We start from the raw sequence: 17,304 nt of genomic DNA, 5'->3' as shown, positions 1-17,304 counted from the left end.
CTCTGGAGCGTCTTGAGGCAGTCACACGCTGTGGTTTGAATTTCTCTTAAAAACACCGTCGGTCAGGACAGATATTTAGGTCAATGACAAATAAAAACCTAACCTGGACTTGGGGCTTTTAAGAGTGAAAGAGGGAAGGAGTTTTTTTTTTTTTTTCAATAAATCAGAACTGGTGGGGTGTTTATCTTGCATGACCTCTTCGCTACCCCATTTAAAAGCTTTTCTGTGAGTGCCCTCTTTTCCCACATTACTCCTGCAGTTTGTTCTCTGACATGCAGGCTTTAAGAGACCAACAGCTTTTCATTCTCTAGAGAAAACAATACGCCCTGAAGGCCACTCTTCAACTCAAATAAATCCACCGACTAGACAAAAGACCCTAGTCCAACCTTCACACAGACACACAGCCCATAACAAACCTCTTATTTTCCTCCACTGCATTTCTAAATACGCCAGGAAGATGTGATTCAACCAAATGAACAGCCAGGGGGCATGCAGCCCATATGGCACACCTACATTTCAACACCTCAAATAAAGTTTAATGGGGGAATAATTGTTTCCCACTGCTGTGAACAAGGAGAAAAAAAAATAGCACTCTTCTCTTACAAAAATATCCAATAAAAACACAAATGCAAATACCTGGCATGTGAGGTTAAAAAATACCATCTGTGTGAGCATGTCGCAACTGAAGATTTCAAACTCCTTAAAATTATGAGTGGTAGACACGCAGAAGGCAACAGGTCCTCCTCCATTAATCCCCTGCAACAGTTTGGACAGGGGACAGGGCAGGACTGCTGGGTAAAATTAGACAACATGTCTTCAAATAGAACTGGAGTGTAGCAGTTTAAAGGTACATCACACCACATTTGAAGGCACTAAGCTATTTTGTGATTGTTTAAAACAAAGCTAGACCTTCAAGGATTCAGGGATGTAAAATGACACACAGCTCCTGCAATGCCTTCTTTCAGATAAACATTGGAAGGTTGCCTTTAAAGCTACTTTCTAGACTTTTCCGTTAAATCAATGAAACTCACTTCAGATACAGATTACCATCTATGCAACAAATTGCCATTATTTTACTTGTTTTGATATTTTGTTGTAAATCATTAGTCAACCTGGATAAAAATCTACTTGCATGCCTCTGGTTACATCTCATAAGGCAAAAAGCCACTCAGACTTCCCTTGAATGTCATTTTGTGCATTATTATTTTTTTGTTTATTCCTCTTTATTCATCCGTTTTTAAACAACTTCCTCCTACAAAAAGGTTCTTACTTATTGTGTGTGGTTGTTGCAAAACGTTTGAGCCATGGTAAAGTGTTTGCATTTAGTGTACACACTAAATAGACTTCAGAAAATACTAGTAAAAGAAATGAAAACACAAAAACTGGAAGCTGTTTGTGACAAAAAAAAATTAAAGCAACCTGGAACAAAACAAACACTTTGAAACCTTTTGTGATGTTATCAACCCAAAGGCACACAAAGCAGAATTAGTAGCATTCTTATGTCTTCTTTTTTTATTCTCTAAAACCTTAACTTTCAGTGAAATCCTGCAATGCAAAATCCAGCTGTTTCTGTTCTATTTTGTTGTTGGTGTGGTCGGATAAAACACACACCAGTGAATAGTTTCTTTAAATTATGTGTAAAGTCTGCAGAGCAGCTCTGGCTGCAGACAGTTAAAAAGGTCTGCTGCAACTGTCCCTCAACACCGAACAAGTTCAGGACAAAGAAAGAAGGTTTTAAAATTATAAGGTCTCCATAGAAGTAACCGCCCTCACATTCTGCAACTCTGGTGATTTTATCACAGCTAGAGTCTTCCAGCGCTGTGGAAGAAGTAACCAAAGGCCAACTCTGAGATCCAAGACACACTTGTGCAGCTTCCTGTCTGGACCACCTATTCAAATGCTCTGTTCAGGCAACATTTGTAAGAAATGATGTTGAGACGTTATTGTGCGAGAGGTCAAATGGGGTCGAAGAAGCACAAGATGGAGCTTTTCAGCAGTAATTGATTGATTTTTGTCCCCATTCTTCTTCAGCTGCTGGTTGAGGAGAGCTTCTGACCTAAAAGTGAGCTTAATATTTGACTGTCTCAGTGGGGTGCTCATTAGAAATAACAATACGGTTTGCAAAGGGAAGAGTGTGTGCACCATGGGGGAGGAGTGGGATGCAGGAGAGCAGGAAATAGCACCGGGATTCAGATTTGTCTAATTTCTGTGATAAAGAGGATAAAATACACCCTGCAGCATCTGTCCAAAGTCCATTCAAGTGAGAGTGGTTTGTCAGAAAGACAAACAGAACTTATCTGACTGAAACTCCAGGGCACCGCTTCTGTACAGCTTGGAGGCTATAAAATTATATGAAGCAGAAAGTCTGATTTCAAGTAAAGCAGCCACAAAGGAGAGATTCATCATCAGCAGCAGCAGCATAATGGCGAATTCACTGGTCTAAACTTAATCTACAACTGCAAGCTAATTCAAATGCATGCATTCCGATTATTTGTAATATTAAGACTTAAAAAAAAATCAGTATTGCTGACTTCCAGCATGATGGTTTTGAAACATGCTCACGCGAGTTTAAACAAACAAGTAAAAAAAAAGAGAATGAAACGGCATTGTTTAAAGAACACCAGAGACACAGCAGCTAAACCTAAACAAAATGCACAATTTCAGCATGTTTAGCAAACAATGACGTTAATTCAGATGAGACTGGGTAAAGTTTCTCAGTAAAGCGTACGTACCGAATACCCCAACTTTGTTTTTTTTTTTTTATCTTCCAGCGACTCAAAACTCCTGGCTAAAGTTTCTCTTCGCTGCTAACTCTCTACACGAAATAATCAGCTGAGTTTCTTCTTTTTACGTGATACATGCCTCTCAGAGACAAACATCCCAGAGCAGGTCCGAGTATAAAACACACCGCCGCCGCATCTTTGAAGAACTGCGAAGGAACTGCCTTTGCTGCTGCTGCTTTCACTGCCTCCCGGAAATATTCAAACAGCGCTTTACGACAGCGAAAAGCATGGCACTGAGTCAGAGTGACTCCAGCTGCAAAAGATAACGACTCCACTTCCGAGCACCTCTGCCGTCTAAGTGTCCTAATTTTGCAGTGAGCTGTTATGATTATAGGTCAGTACATATTTTTTTGAAAATTCTAATCGGAAACCAGTAGGGAAAAACAAGAGCCAAAAGAATTAAAATTAAAATTAACATAGCATTTTATTGAAATCTGAAAGAATAATAAAAATTAAGAAAATGTTTTTATTTACATATTTCAAATAAACCATAGTTACAGAGAAAGACAAATGAAAACATTAATTTTCAATTCTGCTGATCACCGCGTCCAAAAACTGTTTACTATTTGGAAACACATCATCTAATCTGTTGCTTTTAGCTAACATTATTAAAACCAGCTAGCATGATCACTTAAAGTTCAAAGGACAGACCCTGAATCCTAAACATATTTAAGTTGAGTTTAATGTTATCAAATCCAAGTTCAGTTCTGACACCCAAGCAAATGGAATACACCACAATTAGCCATCAGAACTTGTTCTTGGTGGCATAAAAAATTGAAACTGACTGCATAGTTTTATAACTTCGATGGAATTGGAATGTATATAATCAATATTGAATGTCTATACAATTGGACTGAATATCTGGATATCAATTGGATAAACATTTTTTGTAAAGTGCTACACTTTGATTCACAACGAAGTTTGTTTTGTTGTTTCTACATGGTATCAGTATCATCATTTTGTTCATTTTTTATAAGAGTTTGCACAATACATGCTGGACAATGAAAGCATTCCTAAAACACAATAAAATATGACTATGCAAATTATATTTATGGATCCCTATTGTTGTATATGGGGCTGCAAAGGGGATAGGTGCAGTATTGACGGTACCTTATTTAGATCATTTGAATTATATCTTCTGCTTGCAATGATTCTAGTCAAAAAAAAAAAAAAAAAAAAAAAAAAGCTCAGGCCATGGCACTGAAAAAATATTACTGCTGAATCAGTTCATTCGTAAGATTTTACACTGAAACACGTTGAAGTTCAACGGAGCTCTGTCGCCATCTCCTGGTGGCGACACACAACTGCATGGATCACACTCTGCAATTACTATAATCATTTTGATCAGTATCAGTAGCAGTAGCTGCAGTAGTAGTGTTATTGAATTTCCAACATATATATTGGAATTTATACAAAGTACACTCTTATATTCATATCCCATAATTACTTATTACTGTGTTGGAATTTTTACGTTATTCTTGTATAATAGTATGTCTCTTGCTCGTGTGTATGGTAATGTTACATTTCTGATCAATGTGTACTGTAATGTGTCTAACTAGTTTCAAACAATCCAACAACTACTTGAAAATGTTTTCCATTAAAAGCAACAGCTTATTATTCCATGGTATGGCCTACAGGAAGCGTAAAAGGGATAGCTCATACATTTTAAAACTGAGGTTCTACAAAAGGCTTGATTTATCCTATGAGCAGCAGATAACTCAGTGTCTTCATTTAGTATAAATCCAGAAAAGTTGGTTTCAGAAGAAGTCCACAGTGAACTTGTACGTCAGACCAGTTTATGCAAACACTTTTTTTTTTAATCAACCTTTAATCTGTTGGCAGATTTGAATAAGCGATTTTTTTTTTTACAAAAATAGGACAATAAAAAAGAAAATGCTACACCATCAATGATCCGATCAGCTGAAACGTACTAAAAACTTACTATGAAAAGCGGTTTCAGTCAGAGTAACTGACTAACAAAAGCTACACTGGTGTAATGACTCCTATATTTTGTTTTACTGAAAGCATATTGACCTATAACCACTTTATTTGAAATGAAAAAAAAAGCTCAGTGAAAACACTGGAAGAGAATACCAACATTTATTTTAATTCTTAAGGGGATTTTACTTCAAATGTTTTGTGAAGAGATTCAAACTGTGGAAGTAACCTAAGCAAGTTACACAGTTTTTTGGTCATTAATAAATGTGAATGAACATCTTTTTGTAGAATCGTATATAAAATGGTTTTTCATAATATTTTTAGCAAAATTTGGGTCCCCAAATGTCAGTGATAGACTCTTGAGGTGTCATTCATCTTCTATCACTAACCTCAATTAAACGGGTCAGAACAGTTATTAGCCTGTGTTAAAAAAAAGTCAATTTAATAAAGGAAATGATTTAAAGGTTCATAGGACAAGATTATTGTTCTATGAAAACTTAACCAGTTAAGTTTTTGAAACCGTTTTAGGAAGGCAGAAGTAAGATTAAGTCCAGGCTTTAATGCATAGAAGGCAAATAGGAAAAATGGCAACTGTGTAAGATACACATTTCTAAAAAATAATGTCAAAAGTAATAAATTTGGTTTAAATCTCTTTTTTATTATTTAAGACAAAGATCACGACATAAGTAAAGCTAAAGAAGTATACATCAAATTATATCTACAAATGTATCAATTAAAATATTTAATAGTAAAGTTAAAATTGAATCATATATATATATATATATATATATATATATATATATATATATATATATATATATATATATATATATATATATATATTAAAAAAACTGAAACCTAAGAGAAAAATTGATAAAAGTACTTCTAAGAAATATATTTTTAAAACCCAAGATTATGTACAACACTTTGCATGTGGGTGAAATTCAATGGAATGTAACAACAATGTTTAAAATAAGGTTAAAGTGAGAAAACTGGAGGAAACAAAACATTTTCATGTGAAAAGTGTACATATAAACGAGATCTCCTGGGATTGGTTGAAAGACAGGAGTTTTGCTTTCAACTGTACAATAAACAGTAAAAGTTGTTCAATCAGAACTGATAAAAAACGAAAGAAGGAAAACATCAAATATTATATTCTAATGGGAGGGTTGCTTCTGATGTTGTGCCATGATGTTCTAATCAATCCTTCCCACTTAACCTCATCTTACAGATTCCTGTGCCAATTTATTCCAAAAGCATGCAGCACTAAAAGCAACACTTCACATTTCACCAAAGACTTTCTGCTTTTTGTATGCATCCTCTTCAAGACATATTCACATACAGACTTAATTAGAAGAAACAACAACTCTTCCTGCACTTCCAAACACAGAGTCTTTGTGATAACGCATTTAGATGAGAGTAAGATGGTGTCACAGAGGTTTGCTGCTGGTGGACACCAGGGTGTGGCGGGGCTGTCTGTTCTTTAGCCAGCAGTACCCCAGGACGGCAAGGACAATGACGATGGCTATACCCAGGATAATAGCAATGGCAATGACACCTGTTCAATAATGACAAACATTTTGGTTAAAACAGATCAACATATGGACACTCAATGCAACTTGATGAACTGGAAAATTGAGCTGAATAAACTTTGACCTTTGACAGAAAAACTGAAACCCGTTTTCATAGTTAAGATGCAGAGAAGACAATTTACAGGTAAAAAAAAACAAAAAAAACATTTTAAACTGGCTTCTTGATCTCACTTGGTGCTTACTCCATTAGAGCACTTCTGGGATTTGGTGGAACAAGATTCTCACCATGTACTAATTTGTAGCAACTGTTTGATGAGGTCATGTCAGTACGGACCAAAATCTGCAAGCAAATTATACTTAATAAAGTGGCTTGTGAGTGTACCTTAGAATTTCTTTTATGTTTTTTGTTTCTGTCTGAAGATGCGTTTTTTTTTCCCCCCCCTGGATTTAGCTACTGAAGGAGCTACTACGTTAATATCTTCCATAAGTGATGGTGTTTTTGTTTTTCCTCCAGTCAGTGGAAGCTGATGGCCTCTCACAGTAAACCTAGCTCTGGTGGAGGTTTGTTCCAGTTCTAGAAGGGTTTTAACTCCACTTTTACCACATGATGTGGCAACATTTTCTAATTTTGAGAAAAGACTGATTAATTATCTGACTGCAGTGTATAATTACTAAGAAATAAACAAGACTGTATGTAATCGGGTCTGAATGAGTCTAATACCTGGACTGTGCTGGAATAAACCAGACTATACTGAAATCCTTTCAAACCAAAAGGGATTTTACACATATGGATATGACTGACCTTTTTAAGTGTGAAACTATACAGACAAACTGAACTAAAGTCATTGCAAGTCATTTGTGTTATTTTACTTGTTTTACTCAAAATATGTTGAAAAACTGCTAAGCTTCCTGCATTTAATCTCCCTTGTAGAGGGGAAATATAAAACATAAGATATACTAAAGACTTTGTGGTTCAATGCATTAATTACACTTTATGCAAATCATTCCAGTAATATGTCCTCTATATGTTAACCTAGTTTAATACTATCAAGGAAAAAAAAGAGGTTGTTTACTTGTATTGGAGTCAGTCTCTTGTTTCTCAGCTTTGGTCTTTCTGTCAAATATATCCTTTTCTGTAATAAAAGAAAACACATATGCATGACACATTATAAAAATAGACAAAGAAATGTCAAAACTTGAACATATTCCATATTTTTTGATAAATAAGAGCACATGATAACAAATCAAAAGGTCTAAAGAGGCAGAGATAACACAGTTTTGCATCTACAGTGATTCTTTGAGTCATGGACAAATGGCATACCAATCCAACTTCAAATAAGAACAAACTCACCTGTCACACCTTGACATTCTCTCAGACATTGTTCCTCAGATTCAAATCTGTTCTCGTTTCCATCACAGCCTCCGTAATTGAAGAGGGTGCAACTCTGCGTCCAGGGATCATAGTACCACTTTGAAGAGCTATCCCTGCAAGTTCCTGTATCTGGCTCATCCGTACAGTACGCTGTAATAAAAAATAAAAAAAAGTACAAAAATGATAAAGTCTGTGATGTGGACTAAAGCCTGAATGTGTGATATATGAAGAGTATATTCAGGAAGAAGGAAGGGAAGTGAATTAGAAGGCAGAAATCAACAGGGAATGGAAAATTCAAACCACCTCTATTTTCAGCCAACTTGAGGTCCAACAGAGAACCAAATTTGCTTTGAACTGATAAACACACAGGACATAATTCATGTTATCAAGAATTCTAATATGGCATCTAAAATATGTTGTAATCAAAGCATTTATTTAAATTAGTCAAATGAGAACTAGGTCTGCTTTGCATGGCAAGCTCATACAGTCATCGCAGGATTTCTCGTCTGATCCATCGGAGCATTGTGGCGTTTCGTCGCACTTCAGTCCTCTATCCAAACAGCAACCATTATCACACGTGAATTGATCAGGGGTACATGGAGCTCCACACTGTTCTGTGGCACAAACACACAGATAATAATCAGCTGGGCCAGCTTATAATTCTACAAACAGCAGCATGCACCGTTACAAGTGAAACCAAAAAACTAATGAACTTAAAGGCATTCGTTGGCCACGCAGACAATAAAAACTTTCTATGAACATTAAAATGTCTGACTGTGCATTTACATTTCTCCTTGATCAAAATACCTGTTAAAATAAAGTGCTATTTTTTACCTCCAATAGTCAGATGTCGCCCAGATGGACCACCTTTATGAAAAAGAAAGAAAACCAAAGAAAAATTATTGCTTGCTGCAAACAATAACTCAGAGAGTCATTCTTGCTCAGGTATTTAGAGAAATATAGGGTCTGTTTACATGAAATAAGAGGTTGTTTTGGTTAGTTCAAAAAGTCAATCAAAATGCACTTTAAGAGACTGTAAAGCTGGAGTTTTAAAAATATATTATTTTATATGTTTGTTGAAACTGGCCGCCGATGACACCAGATAATGGTTTTCCTTTAATGATATGCCATTTTTCCGCCATTAGCACATTTAGCTGTGAGTACATATTGTTGATTGACAATGCTAAGACCTTCCTCCTGGCTCTGATTGGCTGTTTTATGCCAAGATGACTTGGGAGTGTGAATTTCTTCAAACAGCTATAATAGCTCATGGAGGAGGAGGATGAGATCGATCTTTTCACAGCGTATCCGTCTCCTAACATAACATCATATGGTGACAGTTTTAACAAATATGTAAAAAAAATAAATAAAAAAAACACATTTATTTGTAAAAGTTACACACTGAACCTTTAAAGAACAACAGTCCTTACAATTGAAAGTTCAGATCTGGTGAGTTCAAGTCACTAAAACTAAAACATGCCATTTGTAATGAGATTATAATAATTAAGTGACTCATGAAGGCTATTGGTTACCTAGTTTATTATCGGAGTAAAAGAAAAAAAAAGGAGTAAAAAATATAAAACTATGCATCATGACGTTCCATAACATTTTAGACAATTTCTATATTTATGGCCATGCATGCAACCGACAAGGAAATACCTGCAGTATCTGCAATTAAGAAACCCATTACTTGGTTATTACATTACTAAGTAATCATCTTTTTAATAGGGAAAAAGCTGATTAAAAAAAAAGTTAAAAATAAGAAAAACAACTACCTGTGCCATGACAGGCTTTCTGGCATTCCTCCTCTTTAATGTAGTTGTTCTTATTCTCCAGGCAACCCCCAAACATGAACTCCTCACACTTCTCTGAGGCAGCGTTGTAATGCCAGCGTTTGAATGCACCGCGGCACGGACCGATTTTCTTTGGAACCATGCAGTGGTCTGGAGGGACAATATTTAAAGACTTAGGATCAAGGCTAAAGCACACACACACACACACACACACACACACACACACACACACACACTGTTGACAAACTGCATTAAACCTCTAGTCATCTAATTTTACTCACAAAGTCAAAAACTTTGTAAACAGGTACATCTCAACTAGAATATTATATAAAAAAAACAAACCCTGATTTTTTTTTTTTTTTTTTTTTTTGTAATTTATATCATAAAGTGAAACCTCTGAATAAGTTTAACATTCAGTAACATATTTCTGTAAATTATGTTTCTTACAGGTAATAAGAACCCGAAATTCTGTCTTTAAGAAAATGTTAAAATTTTTTAATATAGAATTTATGCAATGGACAGTTTAATAAGTTACATAATCACGAAGAGAACTATTGTCTTGAGAGTTGTCCAACAGACAGCAACACCCTGCAAAAGGAGGCTAAGTCACAATGTTAAAGAAGATGGCTGATTGTATGTCCCAGCATTCCAATGGAAAGTAGCGAGGAAGGAAAAGGCATCGTAAAAAGTGTGCATAAGCAACAGGGATAAGTGCTATTTCAAAGGTTTGGAGAAAATTTACAAGGCATACGCTGTCAATTTCCTTTCCAGCAGAACCAGAAACCCCAACCTAATTTTGACATAAGTGAAAGACAGAATGGATGAAAACCATTGTTATCATTGAACTGAAGCAGCTCAGCAAAAACCAGGATCCAACTCCAAAATAGTGGTATAAAGATTCAAATAATAAGAAATAAAGAAACATACACATTTTCAAGAGAACAAAAGCTGCTGCACTTACACATGCCGCCATCATTTACACACACAAACTTGAGATTATGTATATATTGGTGCCATCAGTCAATTTAAAAAATGGAATCAGATTAATCACACTCTAGCTCTGTGATTAATCACAATGCCTAACATTGTAAGATTGAAAAATAAATATAAAACACAGTCATGGTTCTTGCAGGAATGGTGCCTTGAGAAAGCCCCTTCCTCTGTTGCACTCCAACTCCCTAAAATGCCTAAAGTGCATTGTTTTATTTGCAGCAGAAAGTTTTTAGTTCTCTGGTGCCCCTCCCCTTTCAGATGTTGCTCTGGGTGACTGCCTAATAAGCCATAACAAAAAAAAAAAATGCCACTCTATGGACGTTTTCAAAAAACATTTAAGAAAATGTTTTATTGTCTCAACCCTGTCTGAAGATTCTAAGTTTCTCCAAGTTTTTATACTCAGAAAGGCTTACAGGAAGTCTTTTAGTTTTAAATGTTAATTTAGAATGTCCCTCTCCATTCATTCTCTATGGAACTTGGGCAATGAGGTGACTGTGTGTGTTTTCTGTGTGTATGAATCAAATCGGCAAAATAGTTGCACTTTCAGAGGCTATTCTGATTTGTAAAGATTTGCCCGAGTTCAGTTTTTTTGTTCCCTAATGCCACATTGTCAGCAAAAAGAAAATGATAAAGGCAAGAGGTTAGGCCAATGTGATTAACCCATGATATTCCTGTAGAACAAGGTACCAGACATGGGGCTCGTTTCCTTCAAAGTTTCTACCAAGTTCCCATTTTAATATTATGCAACTGCTATACACGCACTAAAGTAAAACAAAATCATGAAGTGGTGTGTTTTGAAAACAAAAGAATGTTGAGAAAAGCAGATTGAGGTAATCTCCGTGTAGTTAATGATGCACTCTCTGCGTCAGCATTCATTTAAAGAGCAGCTTTTGCAACACATTTCAGAGAAATGCCACCACAAAAAATAATTTAAAGAAACAATCAAGATTTTCCACTAAGGGACTGAAAAACTATTAATAGGTAACTGATCTTCAGTGTGGGTGGGACATTTCTGGTACTTATAAAGTCAACAGAATTTTGAGAGTTAAAACTACTGTTCACTTTTATTCAGTTCACACAGCAACAATGATAAAAGTCTTGTTGCGTAAGCACCTGAAACCAGACAGGCAAGTTTTGTTGAGTTGGGGGTGGAGAGATGGTATCAGGGGGATCAGTAAAAAAAAAAAAAAACATACCGACTGTAATACTACGTTCTTTTTTCTCAACGGAACCCATTTCAAAGGAAGTAATCTGGATTATTCAGTTATTCCATGCTAAAGGCAGCATCCTACCATCAGCTGATCTGTTTTGTTTCCTGTACAATGTCAGTTTACTATGCAATCATCTAACCAGTCAAGCTCTTATCTCTGCTTCCTTATTGTGTGCGAGCATGTCTGAACTCGTTTGGTTCCAACTAACATGAGGATCCTTCAGCCCACAGAAACATGCAAACAACAACCAGAAAAACGGAAAAATCAAGCTGATGGGAAATTACCCTTCCATCTTGGCACAAGCAACGTTATGGCTAAACAACATGAAAAATACAAGTAGAAAAGCTTGAGAAATCAGAGTTGTTTAGATGTGCCATGGAGATTTCAACATAAAAAGCGAGGTAAGACGGGAGAAATGCCTGAACACATAAACAAAGTCAACTAGCACCACCCGAAACCCTGGGGGTTAGTTCCTTAAACATACTCTAAATTGTATCCTGCTGTCAAGACATCAGTGACAAACACCTCTGTGCTCATTAGTAACTACATTTCCTAAGCACTTGTTCCCATTTTATCACTTTTCTGAAAGCAAACTATTTCATCATTTCCTCTTTTTCTTAAGCACGTGCGTGCCATCGAACCGTTTCTCTGATTTTGCCTATTTAATGTGTTTTTCTGCATATTTATGGTAAATGGCTTCTACTCGTATCACACTTTATTTAGTTCAGAAGACCTCTCAATCACACACACCTTCCCAGACTGATGAAATTTTTTTTCCCCAACAGAAAAAGCTTAATTTACAAAAGATTGAAGCATAATTTAAGAATTAAACATTTTTCAATGTCTTAATTGAATATGGCTTGTCTTTTAGGACATAGTGGGTTAAATGAGCTATATGTGAAGGCTTGGGTAGGCAGAAGGGAACCACGTGACATTAAATGTGGATATGAAACATCGACAAGGCATGTCTGAAATGTCTGAGGTCAGGACAAACGCCTCTTAGCAGTCACACACAAAATGATCTTAAATACAAAGGTACAAAATGGTGAGAGGGAAAACTGTCAAGAATACTGTCTGAATTTACCAATAAATAATAACATGAAACAATAACGTGTAACGGGGATATCATACCTTTTCTTTCTATTCCCTTCTCTCAATTCATAGTCTCATTTTGTACCAACAATTTACATTTTTATTCGTTACTACTTCCAGATCATAATGACTTGCCTAAAACACTGTGTATCAATTTATTTTCTTTGCCATTAAATACGTTCATAGATATTAAAGATAAATACAAATATTTAAATGCCACCCATAAATTAAATAGATAGTACTTTCTAAAAATGCATCTTTTGTTACATTAAACAGCTCCACCTCCTTCCTGGGTACAAAACAAGCAATCTACAGAGTTATAAAATTTAGAATAAAGAGGAGACACTCACGCTCGGACTCCTCAGCGGTCAGGACCAAGACGTTGATCGTAGTGCTGTCTGACTGACCAGCAGTGTCCGTGACTGTCAGGCTAAACTGGTACTTTCCAGAAGTTAGATTGGACACAATGATCTCGTCAGGAAAGGTTGATTTCTGCAAAAATAAGGAGGACAATGTTGAGTTACTCAATTACGGTCTCAGCAGTGTTGTTAGAATAAGGTACAGGGGACATTTTGCAAAATTGTAAATTAAGTATGGCAATAACAGGAAATTAATGTTGCTTTTCTCACCTCAATGATCGCATATGGGTAAATGGTAACCATGGCCCAATTGAAGGTTAAAGACTGCAGATCTTCATCTCTGCTCTGGAAGCCGCTCAGTCTCACGCTCTCCTTAGGTTGGACCACTATGTCAGAACCTGCATCGGCCACTGGCGGAGAGTCCTTTTGTTCTACTTGGACATGAAACACATAATTAAAGATGATATGGGTGACACAAAACCTCAGTTGGATCACTAATAAACAATTATAAATAGGCAGAGGGAAAAAAAGAGCATGGCATTCTCAGCAATGTCTCACTTCCAGACGTGTGTGAACATGAAAAACCGAGACTTTCTGATCTAAATCTGTCATCCTTATAACAAACAGAGACGGTAGAGAAAGAAGCTATTCCAGTTTGGAGAGTGGACATTTTTTTGCATTTCCTTCAGCCTTATTTTGATTTAGACAAAAACAATAGTTCTTCAAGTCTTTTGAAAGCAATATTTCCTATCCTGGTTTTCCTCCAAATACAGGTCCTTCTCCAAAAATTAGCATATTGTGATAAAGTTTATTATTTCCCATAATGCAATGATAAAAATTAAACTGTCATATATTTTAGATTCATTGCACACCAACTGAAATATTTCTGGTCTTTTATTGTTTTAATACTGATGATTTTGGCAAACAGCTCATGAAAACCCAAAATCCCTGTCTCAAAAAATCTGCATATCATGAAAAGGTTCTCTGAACGAGCAATTAACCTCATCATCTGAATCAACAAAGTAACTCTAAACACCTGCAAAAGATTCCTGAGGCTTTTAAAAACTCCCAGCCTGGTTCATTACTCAAAACCGCAATCATGGGTAAGACTGCTGACCTGACTGCTGTCCAGAAGGCCATCATTGACACCCTCAAGCAAGAGGGTAAGACACAGAAAGACATTTCTGAACGAATAGGCTGTTCCCAGAGTGCTGTATCAAGGCACCTCAGTGGGAAGGAAAAAGTGTGGCAGAAAACGCTGCACAACGAGAAGAGGTGACCGGACCCTGAGGAAGATTGTGAATGGCTGATTCCAGACCTTGGGGGACCTGCAGAAGCAGTGGACTGAGTCTGGAGTAGAAACATCCATAGCCACTGTGCACAGGCGTGTGTAGGAAAGGAGCTACAGGTCCCTCATTCCCCAGGTCAAGCCACTTTTGAACCAGAAACAGCGGCAGAAGCGCCTGACCTGGGCTACAGAGAAGCAACACTGGACTGTTGCTCAGTGGTCCAAAGTACTTTTTTCGGATGAAAGAAAATTTTGCATGTCATTGAGAAATCAAGGTACCAGAGTCTGGAGGAAGACTGGGGAGAAGGAAATGCCAAAATGCCAGAAGTCCAGTGTCAAGTACCCACAGTAAGTGATGGTCTGGGTGCCATGTCAGCTGCTGGTGTTGGTCCACTGTGTTTTATCAAGGGCAAGGTCAATGCAGCAGCTATCAGGAGATTTTGGAGCACTTCATGGTTCCATCTGCTGAAAAGCTTTATGGAGATGAAGATTTCATTTTTCAGCACAACCTGGCACCTGCTCACAGTGCCAAAACCACTGGTATTACTGACCATGGTATTACTGACTCAGTTGGCCTGCCAACTCTCCTGACCTGAACCCCATAGAGAATCTGTGGGATATTGTGAAGAGAAAGTTGAGAGACGCAAGACCCAACACTCTGGATGAGCTTAAAGCCGCTATCGGAGCATCCTGGGCCTCCATAACACCTCAGCAGTACCACAGGCTGATTGCCTCCATGCCACGCCGCATTGAAGGCTGCAAACGGATTCCTGACCAAGTATTGAATGCATAACTTAACATAGTTATTTGAAGGTTGACTTTTTTGATATTAAAACACATTTCTTTTATTGGTTGGATGAAATATGCAGGGATTTTGGGTTTTCATGAGCTGTATGCCAAAATTATCAGTATTAAAACAATAAAAGACCAAAAATATTTCAGTTGGTGTGCAATGAATCTAAAATATGACAGTTTAATTTTTATCATTGCATTATGGAAAATAACTAACTTTATCACAATATGCAAATTTTTTGAGAAGGACCTGTATATACTGAAGTGGGACAATGTAGAATTCAGATGAGTGAAAGAAAAATGCCCTTTTATCAAGTGTAAGCTCACAATGGATAAAAAAAAAGCATTTTTTCATTCACTAATGAAAAAAAATGTATTTCATTGAGACTAATGAAATACAGTACACACATGCAACCTGCAACCTATATCACTGCACATGCATAAATACAAGAAAAGCTTGTTCAGGGCACATCTGACAGACAAGTTATGCAAATTTGGGCAGTAATATCACAGGATGAAGCACCAACGCTTACAAGCAACTTTAGTAGACCAGGATGTCAGTCTTAAAAAAATAACAACCAAACTTTTATTCTTCTTTTTAAAATAACCTTAGTTCAAATATCCGTCATTCAATAATAAAGTTAAAAAAAAATAAAGAAAACACGTTTTGCTTGTGAAATCCATGCTTCACCCTGTGACATCTGGATAATTAGATTTTCAACACTCACAAAGAGTTATTTTATTTTAATTTCTTTTTTTTTATAGTTATTTTATTTTGGAATCAAAACAAAATCCACCCATTCTGAACGGATTTTGTTTTCAAATGAAAAACTCTTAATCTTGGGTGGATGAAAGGATCATTTTTGAGGAGCCAAAATGGATGAGAAGATATTTAAATTAGATTTTTATATTCAGCATAATAATAAAACAGGCGCTGAAACGCACAAACATTCGGAATATTCAGAAACGCGCCGCACCTCCTCTTGCCTTGTGTGATGTACTTCGCCCTCCTGACGCCACTCATGTTTACAATGTAGTAAATTTGCTACTTCAATTCAATTAAAAATAACTCGATAATTGAATTAGATTTTGCCATAGCTCTTGTTGTAGATGCCGAAGGCTGTGGGCAGGAGGCACTCCTGTAATACCTGTTTAAGACGGCAACTCCACAAGATAGTTTCTTAATTAGCTGCCTGGATAAGAACACGAAAACCATCTGATAACTTCTTCAGCTTTCTTTGCAGGTGATGTTTTCAAATTACAGCTATAGCCTACATGAAAATGTAATTATGCGTTTCCTCATCTAAAATCAAACAATTGATTTATTATTGCAAAAGACAGTCATCAAAACATGTCCCAGTTCTAAAGTATTTCGGTTGTATTTGGCGGAGGTTTACGCTTACCTGTGATAGTGTCGTGTTTGATGTACTCTTTATACAGAGACTTCAGGATGTAACTGGAATATCCTGATTTCTTGACAAAGCGGCAGGCGTACTTCTTGTTGTATAAGCAGTCAAATAAATAGCAGGTCTTAATGGTGTCTTCGGCTTGTTTCTCCATCAGAGCGACATTGCACCTCGGATCTTTACAGCAGGACTCTACGCAGGCCGTTTTAGTCCCCACTTTCGGCGAGGAGAGAAACGTGGCCCCGTCACTCACCGATTCACTGACATTGAGCATAAAGTTTTCTTTGCCTGCATCGAATTTGGCCAGGCAGGTGTCGGCAGTGCTCTGGCCAGCCGTGAGGTGTAAAAAGCCAAGAAACAAGAGCGCTGCGAAGTGGCATCCAAAAAGTAGATTCATTGTCTCCTCGAGATTCCCACTCAGTTAAAAGCAGAAGTTGTGTGAAAGAAATCTGAAGTCAAATTGAGAAGAAGGAAAAAAAAGTGTCAGTCTTATTTAAAAGGGAGGGTTCCTTCCGCACAAGGAGTGAAACACAAGCTTTCCGTCCTCCAAACGCAGTCCTCACTAAAGTGACTAAAGAATTACTTCCTGGTAGTGCAGGTACTCTTAGCGCTTCCAAAGAATAAAAGGAAATGAAGCAAACACTCATGAAACTCTGATGTCGACACAAAACCGAGCATTGACAACATTTCTCAGATGACTCACCTGAGAAACAACAGGAAGTGAAATTCCACTCCCGATGCCACT

At 36.9% G+C, this 17,304-nt stretch overlaps 2 protein-coding genes across 3 annotated transcripts in view; both read right to left on the bottom strand.

The window, feature by feature from the left end:
• The window catches only part of LOC106913930 (pleckstrin homology domain-containing family G member 3), a 37,596-nt gene extending 34,889 nt beyond the window's left edge, over positions 1-2,707 (bottom strand). Inside the window, exon 1 of the mRNA XM_014980383.2 lies at positions 637-2,707. Coding sequence (XP_014835869.2) covers positions 637-863 — 227 coding nt within the window. The 5' untranslated portion in view covers positions 864-2,707. The remainder of the gene's footprint in view (positions 1-636) is intronic.
• A 2,651-nt stretch (positions 2,708-5,358) lies between these two features.
• spint1a (serine peptidase inhibitor, Kunitz type 1 a) lies at positions 5,359-17,267 on the bottom strand. 2 transcript variants are annotated; one of them, XM_014980373.2, is made up of 10 exons: positions 16,557-17,267; positions 13,344-13,507; positions 13,065-13,206; positions 9,401-9,568; positions 8,460-8,492; positions 8,111-8,239; positions 7,929-7,979; positions 7,605-7,775; positions 7,327-7,386; positions 5,359-6,279 (listed from the first exon to the last, which is right to left on the bottom strand). In XM_014980373.2, exons 1-10 carry the CDS (start codon positions 16,954-16,956, stop codon positions 6,152-6,154), a joined length of 1,446 nt encoding a protein of 481 aa, XP_014835859.2. In that variant the 5' UTR covers positions 16,957-17,267; the 3' UTR covers positions 5,359-6,151. The 2 variants fall into 2 exon arrangements, with proteins under 2 accessions (XP_014835859.2, XP_087858617.1); XM_088002491.1 differs by having other exon boundaries at positions 13,344-13,504; positions 16,557-17,266.
• Between the last annotated feature and the right edge of the window lie 37 nt (positions 17,268-17,304).

The sequence above is a fragment of the Poecilia mexicana genome, unplaced genomic scaffold (assembly GCF_051168715.1).
Source record: "Poecilia mexicana isolate PSO_F unplaced genomic scaffold, ASM5116871v1 scaffold_22, whole genome shotgun sequence".
Taxonomy (NCBI): domain Eukaryota; kingdom Metazoa; phylum Chordata; class Actinopteri; order Cyprinodontiformes; family Poeciliidae; genus Poecilia; species Poecilia mexicana.
This window is presented reverse-complemented; position numbering and strand designations above follow the sequence as displayed.

Bases quoted from the DNA above. Each gene is read 5' to 3' on its own strand.
- spint1a (XM_014980373.2), bottom strand. From the start codon at position 16,956: ATGAATCTACTTTTTGGATGCCACTTCGCAGCGCTCTTGTTTCTTGGC. The intron at 8,493-9,400 runs GTAGTTGTTTTT...TTTTTCATAAAG, and splicing joins GAAAGCCTGTCATGGCACAG to GTGGTCCATCTGGGCGACAT. The intron at 7,776-7,928 runs GTGGTTTGAATT...TTTTTATTACAG, and splicing joins CAAGTTGGCTGAAAATAGAG to CGTACTGTACGGATGAGCCA.